The sequence below is a fragment of the Lissotriton helveticus genome, chromosome 9 (genome assembly GCF_964261635.1).
Source record: "Lissotriton helveticus chromosome 9, aLisHel1.1, whole genome shotgun sequence".
Classification (NCBI taxonomy): domain Eukaryota; kingdom Metazoa; phylum Chordata; class Amphibia; order Caudata; family Salamandridae; genus Lissotriton; species Lissotriton helveticus.
This window is the reverse complement of record NC_136070.1, coordinates 141,393,373-141,419,147: the sequence shown is the minus strand read 5'-3', so window position 1 is coordinate 141,419,147 and position 25,775 is coordinate 141,393,373. Positions and strand designations below refer to the sequence as shown.

The 25,775-nt window shown below is 52.3% G+C and overlaps 1 protein-coding gene across 2 annotated transcripts in view; it reads left to right on the top strand.

Moving 5' to 3' along the window:
• Positions 1 to 25,775, top strand: part of MGA (MAX dimerization protein MGA) — a 949,809-nt gene that overhangs the window by 493,594 nt on the left and 430,440 nt on the right. For both annotated transcript variants that reach the window (XM_078659651.1, XM_078659650.1), the window contains exon 11: positions 16,656 to 16,805. In XM_078659651.1, coding sequence (XP_078515777.1) covers positions 16,656 to 16,805 — 150 coding nt within the window. The remainder of the gene's footprint in view (positions 1 to 16,655; positions 16,806 to 25,775) is intronic.

Sequence of the window (25,775 nt, the reverse complement as noted above, 5' to 3'; positions counted from 1 at the left end):
AGCAGAGGACTCACATGGAGATGTTAGGCTTGCCAGCACATGTGCTTGCTGTGACTAGGTCACAGGCCAGAAGATGCCCCACTGAACAGGTGCTGGATCCTGAAATTATGGACCAGACACCTCCCAAGAAGAAGAGCAGTAAGGGTAAGGCTTTGCCTTCCCCCTTGCCCCAGGTTGAGGATCAAGTCTCTGAGGAGGCTGATCTAGCAGAGCTGAGGGAAACTGAGCCTAAAGAGCTTGAACTTGATCAAGTTGAGTTTCTGGGCTCAGGGGGACCCTCCAGAGCAGACCTGGGGAAGGAACAGTTGAGCTGCCCTTCCCTTGAACCCCTCAGACAGCAGGCTGCTGCTGAGGCTGCAGGGAATGCCACAGGTGCCCACAGGGTATACTGGGAAGATGGACTCCTGTACTCTGAGTCAAGAGACCCCAAGCCTGGTGCAACCAGGAGGCTGGTCATCCCCTTGTCTCTGAGAGGTTTCCTTCTCACCTTGGCCCATGAGATTCCCCTTGCAGGTCATTTAGGTCAGACAAAGACTTGGGACAGGCTTGTCTCACACTTTCACTGGCCCCATATGAATGAGAATACCAAGGAGTTTTGTCGCTCATGTGTCACTTGCCAAGCCAGTGGTAAGTCAGGTGGCACAACAAAGGCCCCCCTCATACCACTACCTGTGGTGGGGGTTCCCTTTGAAAGAGTGGGGATTGACATTGTTGGTCCAATGGAACCCCAGACAGCATCAGGACACAAGTTTATACTGGTGGTGGTGGACCATGCCACCAGGTATCCTGAGGCTATTCCCCTTAGGACCACTACAGCCCCTGTAGTGGCAAGAGCCCTAGTTGGAGTGTTCTCCAGAGTGGGTTTCCCTAAGGAGGTCGTTTCTGACAGAGGTACAAACTTCATGTCAGGATATCTGACTGCCATGTGGAAAGAGTGTGGTGTGAACTACAAGTTCACCACACCCTATCATCCACAATGCAATGGGCTTGTTGAGAGATTCAACAGGACCCTGAAAGGGATGATTCATGGACTACCTGAACCTCTTAGGAGAAGATGGGATGTCCTGATCCCCTGCCTCCTGTTTGCTTACAGAGAGGTCCCACAGAAGGGGGTTGGCTACAGCCCTTTTGAGCTTCTGTATGGGCATCCTGTAAGAGGACCCCTGTGTTTGGTGAAGGAAGGATGGGAGAGACCTCTCAAAAAGCCTGCAACCAACATAGTGGACTATGTACTTGGTCTCCGCTCCAGGATGGCTGAGTATATGGAGAAGGCATCTAAAAACCTTGAGGCCAGCCAGGAACTTCAAAAAGCTTGGCATGACCAAAAGGCTGTACTGACTGTGTACCAGCCAGGACAGAAGGTGTGGGTGCTGGAGCCAGTGGCCCCAGCAGCTCTGAAAGACAAATGGTCTGGGCCCCACACCATCATTGAGCAAAAGGGAGAGGTTACCTACTTGGTGGACCTTGGAACTCCCAGGAGCCCTCTCAGAGTGCTCCATGTTAACAGGCTCAAAGCATATGTTGACAGGAAGGACATGAGCTTGCTCATGGCCACAGATGAGGGACAGGAGGAAGAGAGTGACCCTCTCCCAGACCTGCTCACTCAGAATCCTGATGATGGGTCAGTTGATGGTGTTGTCTTTTGTGGCAGCCTCACTGAACATCAGCAACAGGATTGCAGGCAAGTTCTGCAATCCTTTCGACATATGTTCTCTCTGACCCCCAGCCAAACTGATTGGTGTACCCATGATGTTGACACTGGAGACAGTCTGCCTGTCAAGAGTAAAATCTACAGACAGCCTGATCATGTTAGAGACTGCATAAAAACTGAAGTGCAGAAAATGTTGGAACTGGGAGTCATTGAGCCCTCAGATAGCCCTTGGGCTAGCCCAGTAGTTCTAGTGCCAAAGCCTCACACCCAGGGTGGTAAGAGAGAGATGAGGTTTTGCGTAGACTACAGAGGCCTCAATGCAGTCACTAAGACTGATGCCCACCCAATCCCAAGAGCAGATGAGCTTATAGATAGATTGGCTTCTGCCAACTTCTTAAGCACATTTGATTTGACAGCTGGGTATTGGCAAATCAGGTTAGCTGAGGAAGCCAAACCTAAGACAGCATTTTCTACCCCTGGAGGGCATTATCAATTTGTGGTAATGCCCTTTGGACTGAAAAATGCACCTGCCACCTTCCAAAGGTTGGTGAATCAAGTCCTCACTGGGCTGGATGACTTCTGTGCAGCTTATCTTGACGATATTGCTGTCTTTAGCTCCACCTGGGAGGATCACCTGGTCCACCTGAGGAAAGTGTTAGAGGCCCTGCAAAAGGCAGGCCTCACTATCAAGGCCACAAAGTGCCAGATAGGGCAGACACAGGTTGTATACCTGGGCCACCTTGTAGGTGGAGGCCAGGTTCAGCCACTGGAGAGTAAGATACAGGCCATCAAGGACTGGACTCCTCCAATCACCCAGACTCAGGTTCGAGCTTTCTTGGGCCTGACTGGGTACTATAGGAAGTTTGTCAGAAATTATGGGTCCATAGTGACCCCCCTTAATGACCTGACAAGCAAGAAGATGCCAAAGAAAGTTCAGTGGACAGCAAGCTGTCAGAAAGCATTCAATGACCTAAAGCAGGCCATGTGCACAGCACCTATCCTCAAGAGTCCAGATTACTCCAAGCCATTCATTGTCCAAACAGATGCTTCTGAGTTGGGTGTGGGAGCTGTTCTGTCTCAACTGAATTTTGATGGTAATGATCAGCCTATTGCTTTCATTAGTAGAAGGTTGACACCCAGAGAGAAAAATTGGTCAGCTATTGAGAGGGAGGCCTTTGCTGTGGTCTGGGCCCTGAAGAAGCTGAGGGCCTACTTGTTTGGCACTCACTTCACCATTCAGACAGACCATAAGCCCCTCTTGTGGCTAAATCAGATGAAGGGTGAAAACCCCAAACTGCTTAGGTGGTCCATTTCCCTACAGGGGATGGATTTTACAGTGGAGCATAGACCTGGGACTGATCACAGCAATGCTGATGGGCTCTCCAGGTATTTCCACTTAGAGCAAGAAGACTCACCTGGTCAAGGTTAGTTTATTGTCCCAAAGTTTGGGGGGGGGGTCATGTAGGAGAGTAGGGTCTGCAATCCTATGATCACCCAGATTTTTTGCTTTTTGCTGCACTGGTTTACGACTTTCCCTGGCTGTGGGCCTGCTAATCAGACCCACAGCCTAGCTGTTCTCTCTATCCAAATTGTACCCAGGTACTGAATTGGCACTGGGCCCTCTCCAAGTCCCTGTACCCAGGGCTGAGGTGCACCCAGCAGTCTCCCAGGGGCTGAAGCATGTATTATGCCACCCCTGGATTGACTAACTAAAACTGACACAACTGGCTGCCCGACAGCTGGGGCAAGGTGGTGTACTCACCCTTTGCTTTAGATATAGTATACCTATATCTAACCCTAAAATGGACCCACAGATCTCCTATCAGTCACTCCTATGGCAGGCCTTAACAATCCTGAAGGCAGAGTGCTTGGAATCGTGTGAGATGGTGCTCTGGCATGAGCTGAGCCTGTCTGCGGCTTTCGGGATCTATCCCTTAGCCGTTTCCATGATATCGCATACCATATACTCTTAAGTGCATTATAATCCTCGCGGTTATGTGCCAACTCTGGTATCGCTTTATCAAAACATGTCGAGTAAGGTGTCATACGACTTGGAATACTAACCCCTCGCCAATTCTGGCGACGGGGTTAGCATTCCACCCTTCTAGAGGGACACGACATGCCTGTAACCTATAACCCGGTTAAACGTCAGACAGAGCCTTAGCATCCACAAAATGGATGCTGCCACCGAGACACAAGTCTGCCCTCCTGCTGCTGGGAGTCCTCCCAGAGCAGGAGATAAGGACAAAGGGTTTCCTGCCAGGGGCGGTGCCAGCACCGTCCCAGACAGGGTTTTGTGTATTGTAGGTAGGCAGGGCTTTAGAGGAAGGTGACTGCAAGTAGCACCCCGGTGCTCACTATGCATAGGCCGGCTTGAACCAGTTCCAGGGTCATTCCAGACCCTGTGCTGGGGAAAAGCCCGCCAAGGAAGTGGGTGTAACCACCCCCCTCCTAGTCCCACCCATAGGGCAGGACTTAGTCGCGTGCCAGCCCCTTTTTACAGGATAAAGGTAGAGACTGGCCCCCTTCCAAATCAGATCATCTTTGAATCCTGAAACTACTTTCTGCGAAAGGAACTCAAGACTTCTTCCTAAGATTTCTCCCTTGTGACTAAGGAGTAGTCACCCTGCATCCGCAGGCACCATCTAAGAACACTGCGGTCTGCTGTAAGTCCTTCCTCCGGAATCCGACTGCCCAGCTCGACGAGAACCGGCTTCCCTGGCACCTCTGACCTCTACCCACCTCTACAGCCCAGCTGAGAACCGTGGGTGCGACGAGACCTCAAGGGACCGGCCATCTGCAAGACTGCACGACTTCTTTCCAGCAAGCCCGCCGAGTATTCCACTGGTGAGTGCTTTGGGGTCCGAGAAGCCCCGACTCTGAGCAGCTCCAGCTCCGAAGTGCAGCCCCCCAGCATCTCCACGATCTGCGTGGGGCCCTTCTGCTTTCCGCTGCTCACCGCGTTGTTTGGCTACTAGCCCGTTGGCTTGTGGCCTTCCTGACGACGCCCGACGACATTTCTGCTGCTGGTCTGGTTGCTCCAGACTGGCCCTTGCTCCCTTCCAGAAGAGGAGCCCCCCGGACCCTCCTGGTCCACTCAAGACGCCATTTTGAGTCCACCGCGTGGGCTTGAATTAGCCAAGGCTTGTTGCCCAATCCTGGGTAACTTCGACGCCAACGACTTCATCCTTCGTGGGACAGCTCGCACCTCCATCCTGGTCGCCGACAACGCCTCCTGGTCCGAGAGACTGCAGAGCCCAGCAGCGCCCACTCACCTGACTGCGGTGACTTCGCCCGGTGCCATCCTGGTGCCCACTTAATCACTGGCTAGTGATTCAAGAACTTGGTCCCCTCTGCTTTCAGGTTTTCTTCTTCCTTGATCCAGGCTTGGATCCATCGAACTTTCCTTCACTGGTCGCCTGCCAGCAACTTCTTCCTTCCAGGCTCCTGGTCCGGCAACGAGATCCCCGACGTCTTTTCAGACCTATGCAGCTGCAGCCCCTGGGCTAGGTAACTTCGGCACTTCGGTGTCCCAGCATAGCCTCACTATCCTAGGGTCCGGATCCACTGTCGTTTTCTTCCCACCAGGTCGGGTTCGCCCGTGAACACTAACTTTGTGAATTCTAGCTTCCATAGACTTTGTCCCGCATCCCGCGTGAGAGTGCACACTCTGCACCCGAGTCCCCTGGGCCTCCTAGTAGTAATCTAACGATTCCCTAGTCCAGTCCTAGCGATTCCAAAGCCTATTAGAACTGTTACTTACCTGCTAGTAATTCGCATTCCACTTTTAGCGTATATGGTTTTTCGTGCCCCTCGGGCATTTGTGTAACGTGCTAACTTAAAAGTATTTTCGTAAGAGTTTTGTTGTGTGCTTAGCACCCTGTCCTCATAAAGAGTACAGGGTTGTTGTGATTCTAATAAATACATTGTTTATTTTCATAACACTTGTGTGGTGTCCTTTCACTGGGTGTTCAAGGGGTAATGTGATGGTAAAACAGCTGGCTTAACACGCCCTCTAGAGTCTTAGCCTTAGACTGCTCGTATCCATGCTACTAGGATAGCTGGTCTATGAGGTTGACTTACAACCAATCATCAATAAGGGTTGTTTGGACTGATATATAGTGATCACTAGAATAGTGAGCACTGCACATCAGGCCAACTTCTCACAGCACTGCAAGACAGTTGCAGTGGTGGCTCACGGACCGTGACTAGGTCAGTGGCAGATCCCTCTCCCTACCCCACCCGGAGCACGTGGTTGTGACGGACGCATCCCTCCTGGCCTGGGGGCCACATGGGAGAGGCGGAGATCAGAGGCCTCTGGTCTCCGGCGGAGTCCCGGCTCCACATCAACCTTCTGGAGCTGCGGGCGATCCGACTTGCACTGAAGGCATTCCTCCCCTCTGTCCGGGGGAGTGTAGTCCAGGTGTTCACGGACAACACCACCGCCATGTGATACTGCAACAAACAAGGAGGGGTGGGGTCGTGGACCCTCTGCCAGGAGGCTCTGCACCTCTGGCAGTGGCTGGAACATCAGGGCGTGACCCTAGTGGTTCAACACCTGGCAGGTTCTCTGAATGCCAGGGCGGAGGAACTCAGCCGTCGGTGCATGATGGATCACGAATGGCGTCTGAACTCGGACGTGGCGCAAGTCTCTTTCAGCAGTGGGGAGAGCCTTGGTTAGATCTATTCGCCACAGAAGAGAACGCGCAATGTCATCAGTTCTGCGCGTTGGAATTTCCAAGGCGGCACTCGCTCGGAGACGCTTTTCGTCGCGAGTGGAGTTGCGGTCTATTGTACGCCTTTCCGCCTATACCACTTCTGCCCAGAGTGCTTAAGAAGATCAGGCGTGACCGGGCCAAGGTTATCCTTGTGGCCCTGGACTGGGCACGAAGATACTGGTATCCCGAGCTACTCAGCATGTCAGTCGATCCCCCGATTCGTCTGCCTCTTTGGGAGGACCTTCTAGCGCAGCAGCAGGGGACGGTCCTCCACCCGATCCTGTCCAGTCTCCACCTACAAGCTTGGAGATTGAGCGGCGACAGTTGAGGCCATTTGACTTGCCTCCTGAAGTCTGTAATGTCATTCTGGCAGCCAGGCGTCCCTCCACAAAGTCGGTATACGCCTGCAGGTGGAACAGATTTGTGGCATGGTGCACAGCAAAGGCTGTGGATCCACTCTCTGCACCCCTTTCTGAGGTTCTCCTCTTCCTTCTTTTTCTTGCCCAGCAGGGCTCTGCTCTGGGCACTATCAAGGGGTACCGTTCTGCCCTTTCCGCCTTCTTAAGGCTACCTGATCAGCCTTCCTTGTTCAAGTCCCCAATTGTAAATAGGTTTTTGAAGGGCATCACGCACATGTTCCCTCCTGTTCCTTTCGTGATGCCCCAGTGGGACTTGAACCTTGTTCTTACTTTCCTAATGTGTGCTCCCTTTGAGCCGCTCCATAACTGTCCTCTCCGTCTTCTTACTCTGAAGACTGCTTTCCTGGTTGCCATCACCTCTGCCAGGAGAGTGAGTGAGCTCCAGGCTCTTTCTTCCACACCTCCTTTCCTCTCTCTCCATCCGTACAAGGTTGTGTGCGGACAAGATCCTCTTTTCTGCCCAAGGTTGTCACGGCCTTCCACATTGGGCAGTCCATTACCTTGCCCACCTTCTTTCCGCCTCCGCATCCCTCGAAAGAGGAAGAGAGGCTCCACCGTCTGGACCCAAAACGTGCGCTCTCTTACTATCGGGATCGCACATGCCAGTTCCGGGTGGATGACCAACTCTTTGTTGGTTACGTGGGCGCTAAGAAGGGAAAGGCGGTGCACAAGCGGACCATCTCTCGGTGGATCATCTTGTGTATCCAGGCGTGTTACTCCTTGGCTAAGAAGGAGCCCCCCTGTTGGATTGAGGGCTCATTCCACTCGGGCCACGGCGACTACCACTGCCCTGGGCCGAGGAGTGCCCTTGCAGGACATTTGCCAGGCAGCTACGTGGGCCTCGCTGCACACGTTTGCATGACACTATTGTCTGGACAGCAAAGTCCGGAGGGATGGCTTCTTTGGCTGTTCCGTCCTCCAGGACTTTCTGGTGTGATTATTGGTTCGCAGACCCACCAACTGGGTTGGTATTGCTGGGGTATCTATTCTAAGGTAAGGACTCTATCACTAACGTGTCTCTTTCAGATGCACAAGTTACTACTTGTGTAACGATATATCTGTAAGAGACAATAGTTAGTGATAGATTCCTTACCGACCCACCCATCCTCCCCGTTCTGCGAACCGATATCTAGGGTTACGGTCATCCCCTTTCAGGGCCCCAGTTTCATGGCACCAGTGTTGGTTCTATCATGGCTCTGCGTATCTGGTGCGGAAAAGCTGTGTATCAGAACTGACGTCAGCGCGCATGGGCGGCGTCTAAGTACTCAGACGACGTCATTCCGGCGCTAACGACGCCGACGACGGACGCGGAGCCGCGGACGACGCCTGCCGGCGCGCAGGGGTATTGCTACGCAAAATTTTCTGGATCCAGTCTGACGCCTCGGGATATTCTAAGGTAAGGAATCTATCACTAACTAATGTCTCTTACAGATATATCGTTACACAAGTAGTAACTTGTGCGTCATTCGTCAACTCGAGTTGGGTAACAATAAACATCTGTTATTCAGCGCCAAGATACCCAAGGGTGAACGTGCGCTTTACAAATACATATGTTATGTTATTTCTGGAGCAGAATGAAGTAAAGTAGAGGCACAAAATGCCACCAACCATTGCAAGGGAGAAATGCTGTTTTAAATATTATGGCTCCTGTTTAGCACCTGGGATATTTTAAAGGTGAGAAATGTGCAGTTATATAAGAGTAACCACAGGAAGAGCGCTATTGAAGGTAACAACTTGTTACTTGCTCCTATTTGAAATGTAGAACGTATTTCTGGCAGGTGTAAGTCTATATACACACGAGATCTCCGCCACAAGTCTAGCATGTATAAATCCAGCAGAAAGTGTGGGATTATGGGTTTCTCCAAAAGGAAAAAGATTTTCTTAATGGGGAAAACATATTTAATAATGTGCTTTTGCACCACGAAAGAGTTGTCCACCATGGAGTACTCTGCATCACAGGAATGGGAGTTTAAAATTGCCTGACTTCTCAGGAATCCTCATGATTCTCTGTGCCTGGCACACGTTTCCAAGAGATTCGTAGAATTTTTGGGGGAATGCCAGTAAGTAGTAAATTGACACTCTGACACAGATGTAAATCTATGAGAGTAGATTTAATAAATGTTTTGACTCTGGCCCAGAGGATGTATTTTATGGTAAAAGGAACTGAACTGTGAAAATTCTTATAATAAGTACTGGAAACCTATAACAAAAATATACATGGTGGAATCCAATTCTCACTCACTGCGATCCTTCGGCACCTTCATGCACTTGGTGAGAAGAGGCAGGAATGCAGCACTCTTATCAAACACAGTGCAGTGACCACTCTGCACCTGCTTGCTAATTAGGAGCGTAACATTCACCACATCTCAGGAGATCTACTTTCTGACCATAACTGGTACACCACTTTTCTCAACATGGCTGAAATCTTTTCATTTCAGCATCACAGCCAATCTGAAAGAAACAGGTTAGTATTAGATTCCTTACCTTAGAATAGAATATCCCCAGGCGTCAGTCTGGATCCGGAAACTTTTGCGTAGCAGTACCCCTGCGCGTTGGTAGGCGTCGTCTGCAGGCGTCCCCTGCGGCTCCGCGTCGTCGGCGCCGTGATGACGTCGCTGGAGTATATAGACGCCGCCTCCGCGCGCTGACGTCAGTTCTTCTTTTTTCCGCGCCAGTTAGCGCAGATCCGAAGAGCAGTACTCCGGTCTTTTGACCAAGTGTTTGTAAAACTTAATCTTTCTACGGTGCCGGTAGGATGCCTGGGTTTAAGAGCTGCGACGAGTGCGACCGCATGATGTCGGTCACCGACCACCATCGACTCTGCCTCCGGTGTCTGGGCGCGGACCACGACGTGGAGTCCTGCGTCGACTGTCGGGCCTTGACTGGAAAAGCTAGGCGGGAGCGGTCCCGCAAGCTTCTCGAGCTCCGAGTGTCGGCCCCGCGTCGAGAGCGGTCCCGGTCCGGTCGGAGGTCGAGGGAGCGGTCGAGGGAACGATCGCGGAGCCGCCATGGGCGCTCCGGGAGTCGCCACCATTCCTCCGGTTCGTCAGGTAAGCACAAGAAGTCGGGGCGTCGCCATCGCACCCCCGACTCCCCCCGACGCCTGCGTGATGCGGCCGGGGGCTCGGGTGGCCCCACCCCCGCGGGCCCGCGTGGGTCACCGACGCCGTCTACCCCATACCCGTCGGTCCCTGGGGAAGGCGCGTCGCGTGAGGAGATCGAGGCCTTCCTCATTGCTATGAGGGCGAGGTCTCCTCCGGCGGGGCCTACGGCGCCTGCGGGGCCGTCGGTCCCGTCTGGGGGCCCGAGCGGTTCGGGTGCTTCTGCCCCGACGCCGCCGGTGGCTCCGGTCCCGGCGCCGCTGGGTCCCTCAGGTTCGTCGCCGGCTGGTCTCCCGGCCTCTCCGGCGTCGGTTCCTTTGGGCCAACCCGTGGTACCGCCTCCGCGTGGTGCAGCGACTCCGCCGTCGGCTCCGGCCGGCGTCGGGTCCCCGGCACAGACGCCGCGCGGCGCCACCCCCATTCCCTCCCCGACTCCGGACACGGAGTCGGACCGGCGTCGGCCGACGCCGGATCCGACGCCGATGGGGCCCGTTGACCCCGACGTCTATATCGTCGACCCAGAATATGGGTATGATGAGGATGAGTATGGAGAGGGTTGGGAGGGGTCTGAGGACCCTTTATCCCGTGCCTGCCAGTATGATGTGGACTGGGTAGGTGATCTGGGTGATGCCAGTGGCCTGGACGAGTCGCCCAACCCTGGGTTTGTCTCCCCGTCCCCTGTGGCGTCTGAGGCAGGTGCTGCCTATTCAGTGGTCCTGATGAGGGCTGCCAAGGCCTTACACCTTGAGCTCCCCGTCGCGAAGGTCAAACCGAACATTCTGACCGAAGTGTTTAAACCGCAGTCATGCCCCCAGGAGCCTCTGCTGCCGTTTAATGAGGCCCTGACGGATGTCCTTTTGGGCACCTGGTCCAGGCCCGCTTCCGGTGCACCGGTTGACCGGAATGTGGCAAGGCGTCACCGTCCATGCTCGGACGACCCTGCCTTTTTATCCGCCCATCCCTCCCCGGAGAGTCTGGTGATCCAGGCCTCCACTTCGCAGTCCGCATTTCCGTCGGCTCCGCCCGATCGGGAATCAAAGCGGTATGACCAGTTTGGTAAAAAGGTCTTTTCCTCTTTGAGCGCTGGACTGCGGTCTTGTAATACCGCGTGCCTCTTGGGCCGCTACACCCACTCCCTGTGGGATACGGTCGAAGAGTGTTTGCCGCAATGTCCCCAGGAAGTGCGGGACAAGCTCACCCGGGCCTTGGTTGAAGGCCGGGATGCGGCGCGGTACTCGATCCGTTGTGGTCTGGACACAACAGATTCCTTGGGACGGGCCATGTCCACGACGGTGGCGATTCGTCGCCATGCTTGGCTGAGATCTGCCAACTTTTCACCAGACGTCCAAAATACACTCATGGACATGCCATTTGATGGCAGTCGCCTGTTTGGTGACAAAGCGGACCACGCGCTGGAGCGCTTCAAGGACTCCAGGGTCACGGCCAAGTCCTTGGGTCTTTCGACCCAGCGCCAGCAGACGGGTTCGTTTCGCCCCTTTCGTGGCCAAGGGAGGGGCGGTCCCACACGTGCTGCCAGCCACGCGCCGCAGAACGCTCCCCAGCGCGGTGGCGGCCGTGGTTTCCGCCGTGGTGGCGGTAGAGGCCAGCGGCGTGGTCAGTCCACGCCTCCCTCCGCTGCTGCATCCAAGCCTTCCTAGTCCGAGCTTTCGGGCTCACGTGACGCCAGTGGGTGGCAGGGTTCGCCATCACCACTCCCGCTGGCGCGCGATAACATCGGACAGGTGGGTGCTGCAGCTCGTTCGAAGGGGCTATGCCCTCCCCTTCGAGTCCACTCCTCCAGCCATGCCACCGCAGAACCACCGTGTGTCGGGGGACCACTTGACACTTCTGCAGGAGGAAGTTACGGCCCTCTTGGCCAAGGGGGCCATCGAGCGCGTTCCTGGGCCAGAAGTAGGGTATGGTTGCTACTCCCACTACTTTCTGGTACCCAAGAAGGACAAGGGAGGCCTGCGTCCTATCTTGGACCTGCGGAACGTCAACGGCTTCCTCCGGAAGGAGAAGTTCAAGATGTTGACTTTGGCTCAGGTCTTGGCTGCTCTAGACCCACAAGACTGGATGGTAGCGTTGGACTTGCAGGATGCGTATTTTCACATCCCCGTCCTGCCGGCCCACCGGCGTTACCTGCGGTTCACGGTAGGCCACGAGCACTTTCAGTTTATCGTGCTCCCATTCGGCCTTACCAGCGCCCCACGGGTGTTCACGAAAGTGATGGCGGTGGTCGCAGCTCATCTGCGCCGGTTAGGGGTTTCAGTCTTCCCCTACCTCGACGACTGGTTGTTGAAGGCGGGCTCGCCCCAGACAGTCGTCCACCACCTTCAGACGACGGCAGACCTCCTGCACGAGCTGGGGTTTTCCATCAATGTGCCGAAATCACACCTGTGTCCCTCTCAAAAGCTCCTTTTCATCGGAGCGGTTCTCGACTCGGCGCAGTTTCGGGTTTATCCCCCGGAACGGCGGGTCCGGGATATTCAGGCTCTGATTCCCATCTTTCAGCCGTTATCCCGGGTTTCGGTCAGGTTGACGCTGCGGCTTCTGGGGCTGATGGCCTCCTGCATCCTACTGGTGCATCACGCCAGGTGGCGGATGCGGGCTCTGCAGTGGGACCTGAAGTTTCAGTGGGCCCAGCATCAGGGCAACCTGTCCGACCATGTCCTGATCTCGGAGGGCACTGCGAGACAGTTGCAGTGGTGGCTTACGGACCGCGATTGGGTCAGAGGCAGATCCCTCTCCCTTCCCCAACCGGAGCACGTGGTTGTGACGGACGCGTCCCTCCAGGGCTGGGGTGGCCACTTGGGAGAGGCGGAGATCAGAGGCATCTGGTCTCCGGCGGAGTCCCGGCTCCATATCAACATGTTGGAGCTACGGGCGATTCGCCTAGCACTGAAGGCATTCCTCCCCTTTGTCAACGGGAGTGTAGTGCAGGTGTTCACGGACAACACCACCGCCATGTGGTACTGCAACAAACAGGGCGGTGTGGGGTCGTGGACCCTTTGCCAGGAGGCTCTGCGTCTCTGGCAATGGCTGGAACGTCAGGGCGTGACTCTGACGGTTCAACACCTGGCAGGTTCTCTGAACGCCAGGGCGGACGAACTCAGCCGTCGGTGCTCGGTGGATCACGAATGGCGTCTGAACTCGGACGTGGCGAGAGGCCTCTTTCAGCAATGGGGAGAGCCTTGGTTAGATCTATTCGCCACAGAAGAGAACGCGCAATGTCATCAGTTCTGCGCGTTGGAGTTTCCAAGACGGCACTCGCTCGGCGACGCCTTTCGGCGCGAGTGGAGTTGCGGTCTGTTGTACGCCTTTCCGCCTATACCACTTCTGCCCAGAGTGCTGAAGAAGATCAGGCGCGACCGGGCCCAGGTTATCCTGGTGGCTCCGGACTGGGCTCGAAGGTACTGGTATCCCGAGCTACTCAGCATGACGGTCGGTCCCTCGATCCGCCTGCCCCTTCAGGAGGACCTTCTGTCGCAGCAGCAGGGGACGGTCCTCCACCCGAACCTGTCCAGTCTCCACCTCCATGCTTGGAGATTGAGCGGCGACAGTTGAGGCCATTTGACTTGCCTCCTGAAGTCTGTGATGTTATTCTGGCAGCCAGGCGTCCCTCCACAAAGTCGGTATACGCCTGCCGGTGGAACAGATTTGTGGCATGGTGCACAGCAAAGGCTGTGGACCCTCTTTCTGCCCCTCTGTCTGAGGTTCTCCTCTTCCTTCTTTCCCTTGCCCAGCAGGGCTCTGCTCTGGGCACTATCAAGGGCTATCTTTCTGCCCTTTCCGCCTTCTTAAGGCTACCTGATCAGCCATCTTTATTCAAGTCCCCTATTGTATTACGTTTCTTAAAAGGCATCACGCACATGTATCCACCTGCTCCGTTCGTGATGCCTCAGTGGGACTTGAACCTGGTTCTGACTTTCCTGATGTGTGCTCCCTTTGAGCCTCTTCATTCCTGTCCTCTCCGTCTTCTCACCTTAAAGACGGCCTTCCTGGTTGCCATCACCTCTGCCAGGAGAGTGAGTGAGCTCCAGGCCCTTTCTGTTAAACCTCCTTTCTTGTCTGTTCATCCTGACAAGGTGGTTCTTAGGACTAGACCTTCTTTCCTGCCCAAGGTAGTCTCTGCTTTTCACATTGGGCAGTCCATCACCTTGCCCTCCTTCTTCCCGCCTCCGCATCCTTCAAAGGATGAAGAGCGGCTCCATCGTCTGGACCCAAAACGTGCGCTTTCATTTTACATGGATCGCACACGCCAGTTCCGGGTGGAGGACCAACTGTTTGTTGGCTACGTGGGTGAGAAGAAGGGAAGGGCGGTACAGAAACGAACCATCTCTCGGTGGGTCGTCCTGTGCATCAAAGCATGCTACTCTTTGGCTCGGAAGGAGCCTCCTGTTGGGCTGAGGGCCCATTCCACTCGGGCTACGGCGGCTACTACTGCCCTGGGCCGGGGAGTCCCTTTGCAGGACATTTGCCAGGCGGCTACGTGGGCCTCGCTGCACACCTTTGCGAGGCACTACTGCCTGGACAGTCAAGTCCGGAGGGATGGCTTCTTTGGCCGTTCGGTCCTCCAGGACTTTCTGGTGTAGGTTGTATTGGTTCGCAGACCCACCACCGGGGTTGGTATTGCTGGGGTATCTATTCTAAGGTAAGGAATCTAATACTAACCTGTTTCTTTCAGATGAACAAGTTACTTACCTTCGGTAACGATATATCTGTAAGAAACAGTAGTTAGTATTAGATTCCTTACCGCCCCACCCATCCTCCCCGTTCTGCGAACTGATACCTAGGGTTAAGGACATCCCTTTCAGGGCCCTAGTTTCAAATGGCACCAGTGTTAGTTCTCACATGGCTCTGCGTGTTCTGGCGCGGAAAAGCTGTGTGCAAAGAACTGACGTCAGCGCGCGGAGGCGGCGTCTATATACTCCAGCGACGTCATCACGACGCCGACGACGCGGAGCCGCAGGGGACGCCTGCAGACGACGCCTACCGACGCGCAGGGGTACTGCTACGCAAAAGTTTCCGGATCCAGACTGACGCCTGGGGATATTCTATTCTAAGGTAAGGAATCTAATACTAACTACTGTTTCTTACAGATATATCGTTACCGAAGGTAAGTACCTTGTTCAACAAGCATTGGGAAAGCCAGAGTGTTTTGCCTTTAAACTGCATAACTTGACCTTTTGGCATTTCCAAAGCTTTTTCACAGTGATGATTTGTAAAAGGCAAAAACAAAATGCTTTTTTGCTGATACAACAGCAAAACAATTGTGCATATTATAGGCTTGCAAATTGTCTTACTCACATTTTACAAGAATCACCCCAGAAATGAATAGCTGATATAGAGCACAGAAATCTAAATTAATTTCAGTTTCTTTAGGGATCACACAGTATGTGATATTGTGTAGTTGTGATTATTTCTGGACTTCGCTTCTAGTATCTCCTAGCAAAAGGGCACTCTCAAAAGTAAAAGCAACCCTAGTATTGAAACGATTATTAAAACCAGACACGCATTTCTTTTATTTTTTGTATGAAAATAAAAGGAATTGGAAGACCTTAACAATGTGCCAACCCTTCACACATGGAAGCAAGATGTCGTCTTTACCTGCTTCAAATAAAAATATTCATGCAGATGTTTGATGTCCGTTTGCACATCCCAAATTCCTCAGTACAAAAATAAAGATGAAACGTTATAAATTCACAGTTAATCAATTGCTCACATAGAGTTCCAGTTGGCAAGTATTCATGTTTGTTTGCCACTGGAACGTGGGGGGGTGTGGGGGGGGTGTGGGGAATTTTGCAATTGTAATTATATTTTCACAGTATCATTTTTACTGAAGACCTATGATTGACATGCAGTTGAGTGTTTACAGATCTAGAACCTTTTTGTTTGGTTACTTATGCATGCCTAAAGAGATGCACAAGAAATACTCAGCAAGGCGTTTCAATAGTAATTGTAACTTTGTGCTTCTTGTATGAAAGACATGCACTTCAATAATCAATAGAAGGAAACAGAATAGCGTAATTAGCATTATGAGAATTGTGAAGAAATTGAATGATTCAACCATTGTGCTATAAAAGTAAATATATGCCGGCATACAAGTTCTGTATTATATTGTACGCCTACCTAGCTCTACCTTACTTAGTATGTCTAGGTTGGGTGACTTACATTTCCTGAAGGGTGATCTAACTCTCCATAACCTTGGGGTAAGTGTCATCAGGGTGTCAGTCTTTGGTGTAGAGCTGAACCGCATCCCCCACAAGAGGTAAACAGGAATCAGCTGCACTGGAAATCCGGGGTGCAGTGGCCTCAGTGTCTGTGAAATCCTCCTCTATCTAATCAAGGGAGTGATGCTGCTTATATAATAAAACATTACCCATGCTGCCATTCTAAAGCCTCAGTCAGGACGCTATTGTTTATTCTATTGTGGTAGCTCTGTCCACGAGTAGGCAAAATAAGAGACCGCATTTTGCGTAGTGTACCTGGCCTTTGTACGGAATGATGAAGGCGGTGTTGTAATGTGCCTACAAAGTAGAAAATGTAAGCAAAGCCATTTCAGAGAATATTATCCTGCACAGGCTTGCAACGAAATGTGTGTTGGTCGATTGTCAACGTACAGTGTTCAAGAAAAGATGTCAATTTACGGTGAACATGTAAAATGGTGGTGTTCACCCTCGGTTCAAATGTGACCACATAACATAACGAAGCATATGGATTTTAATAATTTTCTGTCCTCTGCTTCTCTTTTTGTGACTAACAGGTACGTGATGAGGACAAAGATCCAGTCTACTTGTACTTTGAAAATATGATGACATGCGCTCGTGTTCGAGCATATGAGCGCAAAACAAAAGAGCATCAGAAACAGATGTCAGATCAGTGTACATGTGGCTCCAGTCAGTGTATTGCCAAGGTAAGTCTAATTTGTTGAGCCCTCTTCTGTTTGCCATAACGCTTGTCCAACATACAATCCTTCACGGATTCCACATTTAGTTCTAACCATCTGTGGTTAAGTCCCCTTTTGGATAGTTATTCCCTCACTGTTTGCTGCGGGATGATCTGAGAGTGTGCTGGGCCCTGCTGACCAGGCACTGGCATCTTTGGTCAACAACAGGAGGAAGAGGAAGAGCACAAGAGGAATCACTATTGATCCATGATTCTGATTCTCAATCTAGTCAGGACTCAGCCGCCCTTCAGCTGGTAAAGAAGCATCGGATAGTGAGTACTTATACCCCTGATCCAAATCATCGGCTCAGACCAAAAAGACTGCTCACAGTCCGCAATTGCTAAAAAGCCATGATGCACAGCTAAAAACTGATTCGAAAGCCCCGCCCTCCAGCTCGACCCTGAAATGTAGGCCTACAGCAGGGGGCTCCACCTCCTTGACCTCTGGGTCTGTAGAGCCTCGACCTTTGGTCTCTGCACGAAACAAAAACATTCCATTTCGGTCCGACCGCAGCTCCAACTAAATCAAAGCTTCCCCCACCGAAATATTTAGTTTTCGCACCAAAATCTCCACCAGAGCTGAGCCTCGGATCTACTTCAAGAACAGCTCGACCTGAAGCAACAAATGCTCCAGATTCAGCCTGGAACTAAAGGAATAGTGCTTCAAATAGTAAAACCTCACTCTTCTAACAAGCAGTTATCTTTTGAAGAGTATTTGAACGTTCCTCTACAGCCTCTAAAGAAGAAGAAGGATGCTGCTACTACCCCATTGGACGTCTATTCCACCTTCACCTACCCCACATACACAACCCCACCATCTAGTACAGAGCCTCACTCACCATAATTCTTTTTTTTTTTTTTTTTTATCTTTACACTGTAATCCGGCAACAATATGAAAGTGCGACATTGTCAGGCGTTTCGAATCCTGGCAAAAACATTCACGGCCTCAGCAACCCCACATCTGGCAGAAGTAAAGCCAAAATCTGTCCAAAGGGCAAAAGAATATACAGGCTGCATAGTTTAAGGATATACGATCAATAATGCAGTAATGTGAATTGACTACATAGATTGTGGCATTTACATCATCTGTAATCTATTGCATATAATGACATAAGTGTGGTACAATGTTGAAAACGTAAAATATACTAAACCACCAGAATCCCATGTCCATACCATATCATCTCAGCCGACCCTTTCAGCACAATGCCACATTCAACTTGCGCATCAGTGTCTCTGCATCTCTCGGCGATATATGTTCTATAGTGGCCCCATATGTCTTTTGGGCGTGAGGAGCTTGGCATTAGTGAAGCGTAGGTTTTACTATTTATTTTACAATAAGCTAGGCTGCGCAGCCAGACCTTCAATGTGGGAGCCGTTCTCCTGCCCCATACTAGCGCTATTTCCTGCTTAGCCAGTTGAAACCCAAGAGCCTTAAACCTTCTTATCTTTTTAGGATAGTTGACCATGTATCTCATGAGTGCTATCTCCTGGGTAGGGATCAAGGACAGGGAAGTAATTTCACCTAATGTAGCATGTTCCTGTTCCCAATACGGCTGTAGTTTTGGACACGTCCATGTTAAATGGGCAAAGTGCGCTTGGGGGGCAGAACACTTCAAACAATGGTGTGGCCTAGAAGGATCTATTTTGTGTGACCAGGCTGGAGTGTGATACATTCTACTTAGGATTTTAAAATAAATGTGTTCGTGCCTGCTGTTGAGGGATATTTCCTTTGTGACTGGGCAGCACTGCTCCCATTGATCATCCGATATGGGCCGGCCTAGGTCGCGGTCCCATGCCGTGGGGATTTTAACGTCAGTAAATGGACGTATCATGAGGCATGCTATGTATATTTTAGAAATTAGATGGGCGCCCTTCTCACTCTCTATTATCAGTGTTAATGGGGCCGCGGGTTCAGGCGCCACTGGATTACTAGGTAGAGCGGCTCGCAGAGTGGAGTGCATGCGTCTCATTATGAAGGTGTCCATGAAAGAACTGCCCTGAAATCTAGCGTCCTCCGTCATCGAGAACACATGATTATTGGGGAATAGGTCGCCAATCTGACGGGAATCAAATTTAGCCAGTGTGCTTTGCACTAGAGTTTCACCTGTGATGGGAAGCCATGAAGGGCTCGGAAGCGCTAACGCCGGGGAATAGAGAAGATCCAGCCCCAGCAGTCTACGTAGCTTCTCCCACGCCCAGCTAGTAGTTAACATTGTTTGTATGTCAAGTGGGTCTCTAGGGATTCCCTTGGGAAGGACGGTGGACAATTTCTGAGGTAGCACTAGGTCTGCCTCCGGTCGAAGGAAGGGAATCCGGGCGTCCGAGTGATACCAAGCATAACTGCACTGCGCTGTTAAGTAATATAAATACATAATCTGGAACGCCGAAGCCTCCCCTTTCATACGGGAGAATCAATATCTGCCAAGTCACCCCCAGACCAATCTTACAAGGTGTTGCCGCAGCTGCAGGAAAAAGGCTTGAGTGAGGAGAATGGGAATATTGTTAAAAAGATAGAGAAATTTAGGCAGCACAATCATTTTAATAATGGCAACCCTACCTGCGATAGACAAGGGAAGACGAAGCCATCTCTCGACATGAACCTCCAAGAAGCTGACAGCTCGTCCATAATGTAGCCTAACTATAGTAGATGTGTCCATATGTATATGTATACCAACATACTTGACTGTCGTGACACCACTCAAGCGGATACCCACAATCCCACAGAGTTGTGCTGCGCGTCAGAGGAAAGATTACAGACTTGTGCCATTTTATGCCAAGACCCGAAAAAAGGGCAAATCGCAAAATTTCCCTGATAATAGGTTCAAGGTTAGTCTGTGGATGTCTAACATATAGAATAGTATCATCTTCATAAAGTGATACCAATAATGGACCAGTCTTAAACTGTAACCCTAGATGCAGGTGACGTTCCTGGAAATGTCTTACTAAGGGGTCCATGGCCAAAATAAACAGTAATGGGGATAAAGGACATCCTTCCTTTGCCTTGTACCACGGGCCAAACGAAAGGGTTGAGACAGCGTACCGTTGACGCACGGTCTAGCAGTGGGGATAGTGTAAAAGAGAGCAGTAGTGGCAAAAAAAACCTCCGGCATCCCCAATCGACGCATCACTGAGATGAAAAAGGGCCATTCCAAGGAATCAAAAGCTTTATCGGTATCCAACAGTACAGCCGCTGCAGGTACCATTGGATCAATACTGTATAGAACAGAAAAAAAGGGTTCGGAGATTAAGCGAAGTAGAGCGATGAGGAACGAATCCAGACTGTGCAGGGGAAATAATATGTTCGAGGCATGTGGGCTGCTGAATTCATATCTATAGCATAGATCGCTGCCTAGTGTTGGGTCCGGATGATTGCACATTGTTGTCCTGGAAGAGTCTTCGAAGTATCACGAGATAGGTGGCTCCTCCCCTGGACTACAGTGCGCATGGGCATCGACTCCATCCCCAGATTGTTTTTTTCCGCCATTGGGTTCGGATGCATATTCGATAACTCCAGTTCGGAATCGATATAACTTTTCCTTAAGGCCAGAAGGCCTTTCCCTTTACCGTCGGTATTGTTTTGCGCTCGGTGCCCAGCTCTGTTCCGGCTCAGTTCCCGAGTCGGACGTCCAGAGGAGTCGCGTGGCTCTTCGGTGCTCGAGGCCCGGTCGACGCAGCAAGACTTTCGACACATCATGGAACGGAGTCCGTTCAAGAAATGTCCCGTGTGCGGATCTAAATATCCCCAAATCGATGTCCACCCGGTGTGCAACAAGTGCCTATCGCCGGACCACGATGAAGCCAACTGTATGGCTTGTTCCAGGTTTCGATGGAAGAAGACGATTCGACTTCGGCGCGTGGCGCGCCAGGAGGCCCGGCAATCGGCCCCGGCACCGGTGGACATCTTCGACAGAGAAGAAGCAGACGAACAGGAAGTTCATATGCAGATTTCCCCTCCAGCGGAGGAGATCGACTACGACTACGACGCGGACGTCGAAGTGCTAGATGCAGAAGTCGTCGTCGACGAGGTAGGAGACGACAATGAGGCCTATGGGGCCACGGAAGATAGCTCATGTGAAGAGCTAAGCCCCGATCACACAATCACTACGGCTCAGGTCGAGGGATCGCCACACGGCCTTACCCAAGACCTTCCACCCAGATCCACGGCCTCGCCTACGGGCCCGGCTACGGACACTTCTGCGGAGCCGCCGTTGGTCAAACCGAAACTGAAACCTTCGGTGTCGACGACAACAAAAGTGATGGAGACGCCGTCGAAACAGAAGACGTCTGTCCCTCCGGCCGCCTCCTCGTCTTCCGATACGTCGGGGCAGCCGAAGCCGAAAAAGGCTGTCGACCCGGGGAAGTCTACCAAGGGCGCCGAGCCGAAGTCGGTCAAGGGCGCCGAGTCAAAATCGGCCAAGGGCGTCGAACCGAAGACTGGGACCCCACACCCAGTAGTCAAGGCCCCCGACAAGAAAACGTCGGCGCCGAAGGCTGTCGACACGAAAGGAGGGCACAGTGCGCCGAAAAGGGCTGATCCTGTACCTCGGCCGGACAAGAACAAGGCATCGACGCTCGAGTCTTCACTCGCTGGTGGACCGAAAACGTCCGTCGGGTCGACGAAACCGTCCACTTCCTTTACGAAGCAAGTCTCGGACTCTCTACAACGCATCAAGAACAAGGCTTCCGCGGCCGCTCCGAAGGATGCTTCCACACCGAAGCCGGCTGCTGCAACGCCAAAGTCTTCGACGCCACTCCTGTTTACGTTGCCGCCGAAGGCCTTCGCACCACGCTCGGTCGCCGAAGCACCCGTGCCAGTGTCTACAGCGATGAAGCATTCTCAGACGCTTGGGAGCTTAAAGCATCGAAAACCCTCGGTGGAGGAGCAGTCGGAACACTTTATCGACGCCGACACCGGGAAACTTACCCTCTACAAGAGGAAAATCACGGCAACCCAGCCTCTGGAGTCCTACACGATTCCTTTGAAGCGCAAAAAACCTGCTACAGACTCCCCAGTTCTAATGGAGCCGCTTGCTCCACGGACTCCAAGAGCAGCTACACCCTCACCTACTTATTCAGATGTGGAGGGTGGAGAAGGTGATGACGAGGAGTATAACTTTCCTGCCAACACTGATCCTGAAGATCAGCAAGACTCTTGGGCAGATGCAGGTGACCCGGTGGATCAACATACTGCCCAGGACCCTCAGGTCTACAATGTCAAGCCCTCTCCTACTGAGGATTCAGCTGCATTTAATGCTCTAATTGCGAGGGCAGCTAAAAACCACGACGTGGAGCTACACGCTGACCCTATCGAAGTGGACTTCCTCTTTGATACCTTTTCAACAGCAGAAAAGACTGTCAAGAATCTCCCCATGCTGAAAGGGGTTCTGACACATGCTGCAAACATTTTTAAGGAACCCACACGGGCCAGGGTGGTCAACCCTAGGATTGAAAAGAAATATAAACCGGCACCTGGCGACCCTACCTACATCAAGGGCCAGTTGCCATTGGACTCTCTGGTCATTTCTAATGCCCGGAAAGGGCGAACTCGCAGACCACTGGTGATGCTCCTCCCCCTGACAAGGAATCTAAAGTGCTGGAGGCATCAGGGAAGAGGGTGGCAGCTCAAGCGGCCAATATCTGGTGTATCTCAAACACTCAGGCACTCCTGGCCAGATATGACAGGGCTCACTATGACACACTAGAGACCCTGTTACAACATCTTCCTGATCAGTATAAAGAGGCAGCTGAGATGCTTATTCAGGAAGGGAAGCTCATCTCCAACGCTTCTATTAAATGTGCACTGGACGTGGCAGACACCGCGGCCAGGGCTATTAACACCAGTGTGATGTTGAGACGTCAGGCCTGGCTCAGAATCTCCGGTTTCAAGCCGGAGATATAGACCACCATCCTCAATCAGCCAGTGAACCCTGATAGGTTATTTGGTCCTGAGGTGGATACCACCTTGGAGAAGATAAAGAAGGATACCGTGACTGCAAAGTCCATGGGGGCCCTACAGTCCCTGCAGTTTCGAGGCAGTACTTTTCGTCGCTCAAGCGGTAGAGGTGTTTCCAGAGGCCAGATGTCCCAGCAAACCCAATACAATAAGGGAGGGGCGCAGTCCTCTTACACCAAGCAGAGTAGAGGCGGCTATCGGGGCAACAGCGCCAAGGGCAGAGGTCGTGGAAACAACAACTCCCGCTCCTCCGCCACCAACAAACAGTGACGCTCTGTCACTGCCCCCCGACCAACTACACCTGTCGCGGGAAGACTCCAGCAGTTCCTGCCGGTCTGGAAATCCATCACCACAGACAGGTGGGTCAGGAAACTTATCCAGTTCGGTTATTGTCTGGAATTGACTTCCACTCCACCCAACATGCCACCAAAACACCGTCCTATGTCCACAGAGCATTTGCACTTTTTGCAGCAGGAGGTACTCGTCATGCTGCAAAAAGGGGCAATCGAGCTCGTGCCGGTGGAGGAAGAAGGCACGGGAGTGTACTCCCTGTACTTCTTAATCCCCAAGAAAGACGGGTCCCTCAGACCCATTCTGGACCTCTGACCCCTAAATCAGTACATTCTATCGGAACACTTTCATATTCTCACACTGCAGCAGGTTCTCCCGTTGCTCAATCAGGGAGACTTCCTCGCAACCTTGGAGCTCAAGGATGCGTACTTCCACGTTCCACTGCATCCATCACACAGAAAATACCTCAGGTTCACCATCCAGGGTCGGCATTATCAGTTCAAGGTCCTCCCTTTCGGGGTGACCACAGCGCCCAGGGTGTTCACAAAATGCCTGGCGACAGTGGCGGCGCACCTCAGGGGGCAGAACGTTCACGTTTACCCTTATCTGGACGACTGGCTTGTACAAGCAAAGTCGGCCCAGCAGTGCGCCGCCAACACGTCCCACACCATTCACCTTCTTCACAATCTGGGATTCTCACTAAATTACCCGAAGTCGCACCTTCAGCCAGCCCATGTGCGGCAGTATCTGGGCGCGACGATAGATACTCTGGCAGCCACGGCTCAGCCAAATCCTGTGAGGATCGACAGTATTCAGTCACTGATCCGAAGGTTCAGGCCGCAACACTCGCTTCCAGCAAGAATGTTCATGCAGTTGATAGACATGATGGCCTCCTGCATTTTCATAGTCCCGCACGCGAGGCTACATATGCGCCCGCTCCAGGAATGCTTGGCTCATCAGTGGACTCAGGCTCAAGGACAATTGAACGACCTAGCGTTGGTGACCGGTCGGGCATACAACTCTCTGCATTGGTGGAATCCACACAACCTTTGCAAGGGCCGACCGTTCCAGGAGCCTGTGCCACAGATTATCCTGACGACTGACGCATCTCTCCAGGGATAGGGAGCTCATGTACTCCACTACACGGTGCAGGGACTATGGACAACGCAGCAAAGGAAGATGCACATCAACTACCTAGAACTGATGGCAATCTTCATGGCATTGAAGTCATTCAAAGTACATCTGTGCAACAAGGTCGTGTTGATCCGGACGGACAACATGACTGCCATGTACTACATTCAGAAGCAGGGAGGTACACACTCTCCACAGTTGTTTCATCTGGCTCAGAGCATGTGGAATTGGGCCATTCAGAGGAACATCTTCCTCATGGCGGAACACCTCCCGGGCAAGGACAATCAGATGGCGGATCTGCTCAGCAGGTACAGCCACCAAATGCATGAGTGGGAGATACATCCATCAGTACTCCGCCCGTAATTCCGGCAGTGGGGTCATCCGGAGATAGACCTGTTTGCCACAAGGGAAAGCGCAAAATGCCAAAGCTTTGCCGCCAGGTTCCCTCACCCACAGTCGCAGGGCAATGCGATATGGATGAACTGGTCTGGCAGATTTGCGTACGCTTTTCCCCCAGCACCTCTCATTCCGCTGGTGGCACGAAAGCTAAAGCAACACTCGACGACACTCATCCTGGTTGCTCCAACGTGGGCACGCCAACCATGGTACACCACGTTTCTAGAACTCTCCGTGGTACCGCATCAAAGGCTGCACCTCACACCCAGGCTTTTGACGCAGAACCGTGGCGACATTCAGCATCCGGATCCGCAACAGCTCAACCTGGCGATCTGGCTCCTGAAGTCTTAGAGTTTGGCTACCTTAACTTGCCTCCTGAATGCATGGATATCGTACGGGAAGCAAGAAAGCCCACTACCAGAGCTTGTTCAGGCTGGACTGTTCCCATGAGGCACAGGGTCCGACTGATTTGCATATAGCCATGTCTGAACTGGGGTGGCAGAGTGGGCTAAAGAACGGTGATGGATTAAACCCAGATCTTTTGACTGGGTGTGAGTGTTTGATTGGTTCAGATGCTCCGTCCATTACCACCCCCTTTTTTACGCTTTTGGCCGCCATAAGTGTGGCAGGGTATGATCAGACGTGAGTCCCTTGCTCACTTTGCCACTGGATTCAAGCAAGCCGGGCTGAAGACGGCTGTAATGCCAGAAACCGGTCCTCGGAAGCTTGTTTCCGGTCCAGGGAAGGCATGGCTTGGCAGTTCGGGCTAGACTGTTCCCATGAGGCACAGGGTCAGACTGATTTGCATATAGCCATGTCTGAACTGGGGTGGCAGAGTGGGCTAAAGAACGGTGATGGATTAAACCCAGAACTTTTGACTGGGTGTGAGTGTTTGATTGGTTCAGATGCTCCGTCCATTACCACCCCCTTTTGTACGCTTTTGGCCGCCATAAGTGTGGCAGGGTATGCTCAGACGTGAGTCCCTTGCTCACTTTGCCACTGGATTCAAGCAAGCCGGGCTGAAGAGGGCTGTAATGCCAGAAACCGGTCCTCGGAAGCTTGTTTCCGGTCCAGGGAAGGCATGGCTTGGCAGTTCGGGCTGGACTGTTCCCATGAGGCACAGGGTCAGACTGATTTGCATATAGCCATGTCTGAACTGGGGTGGCA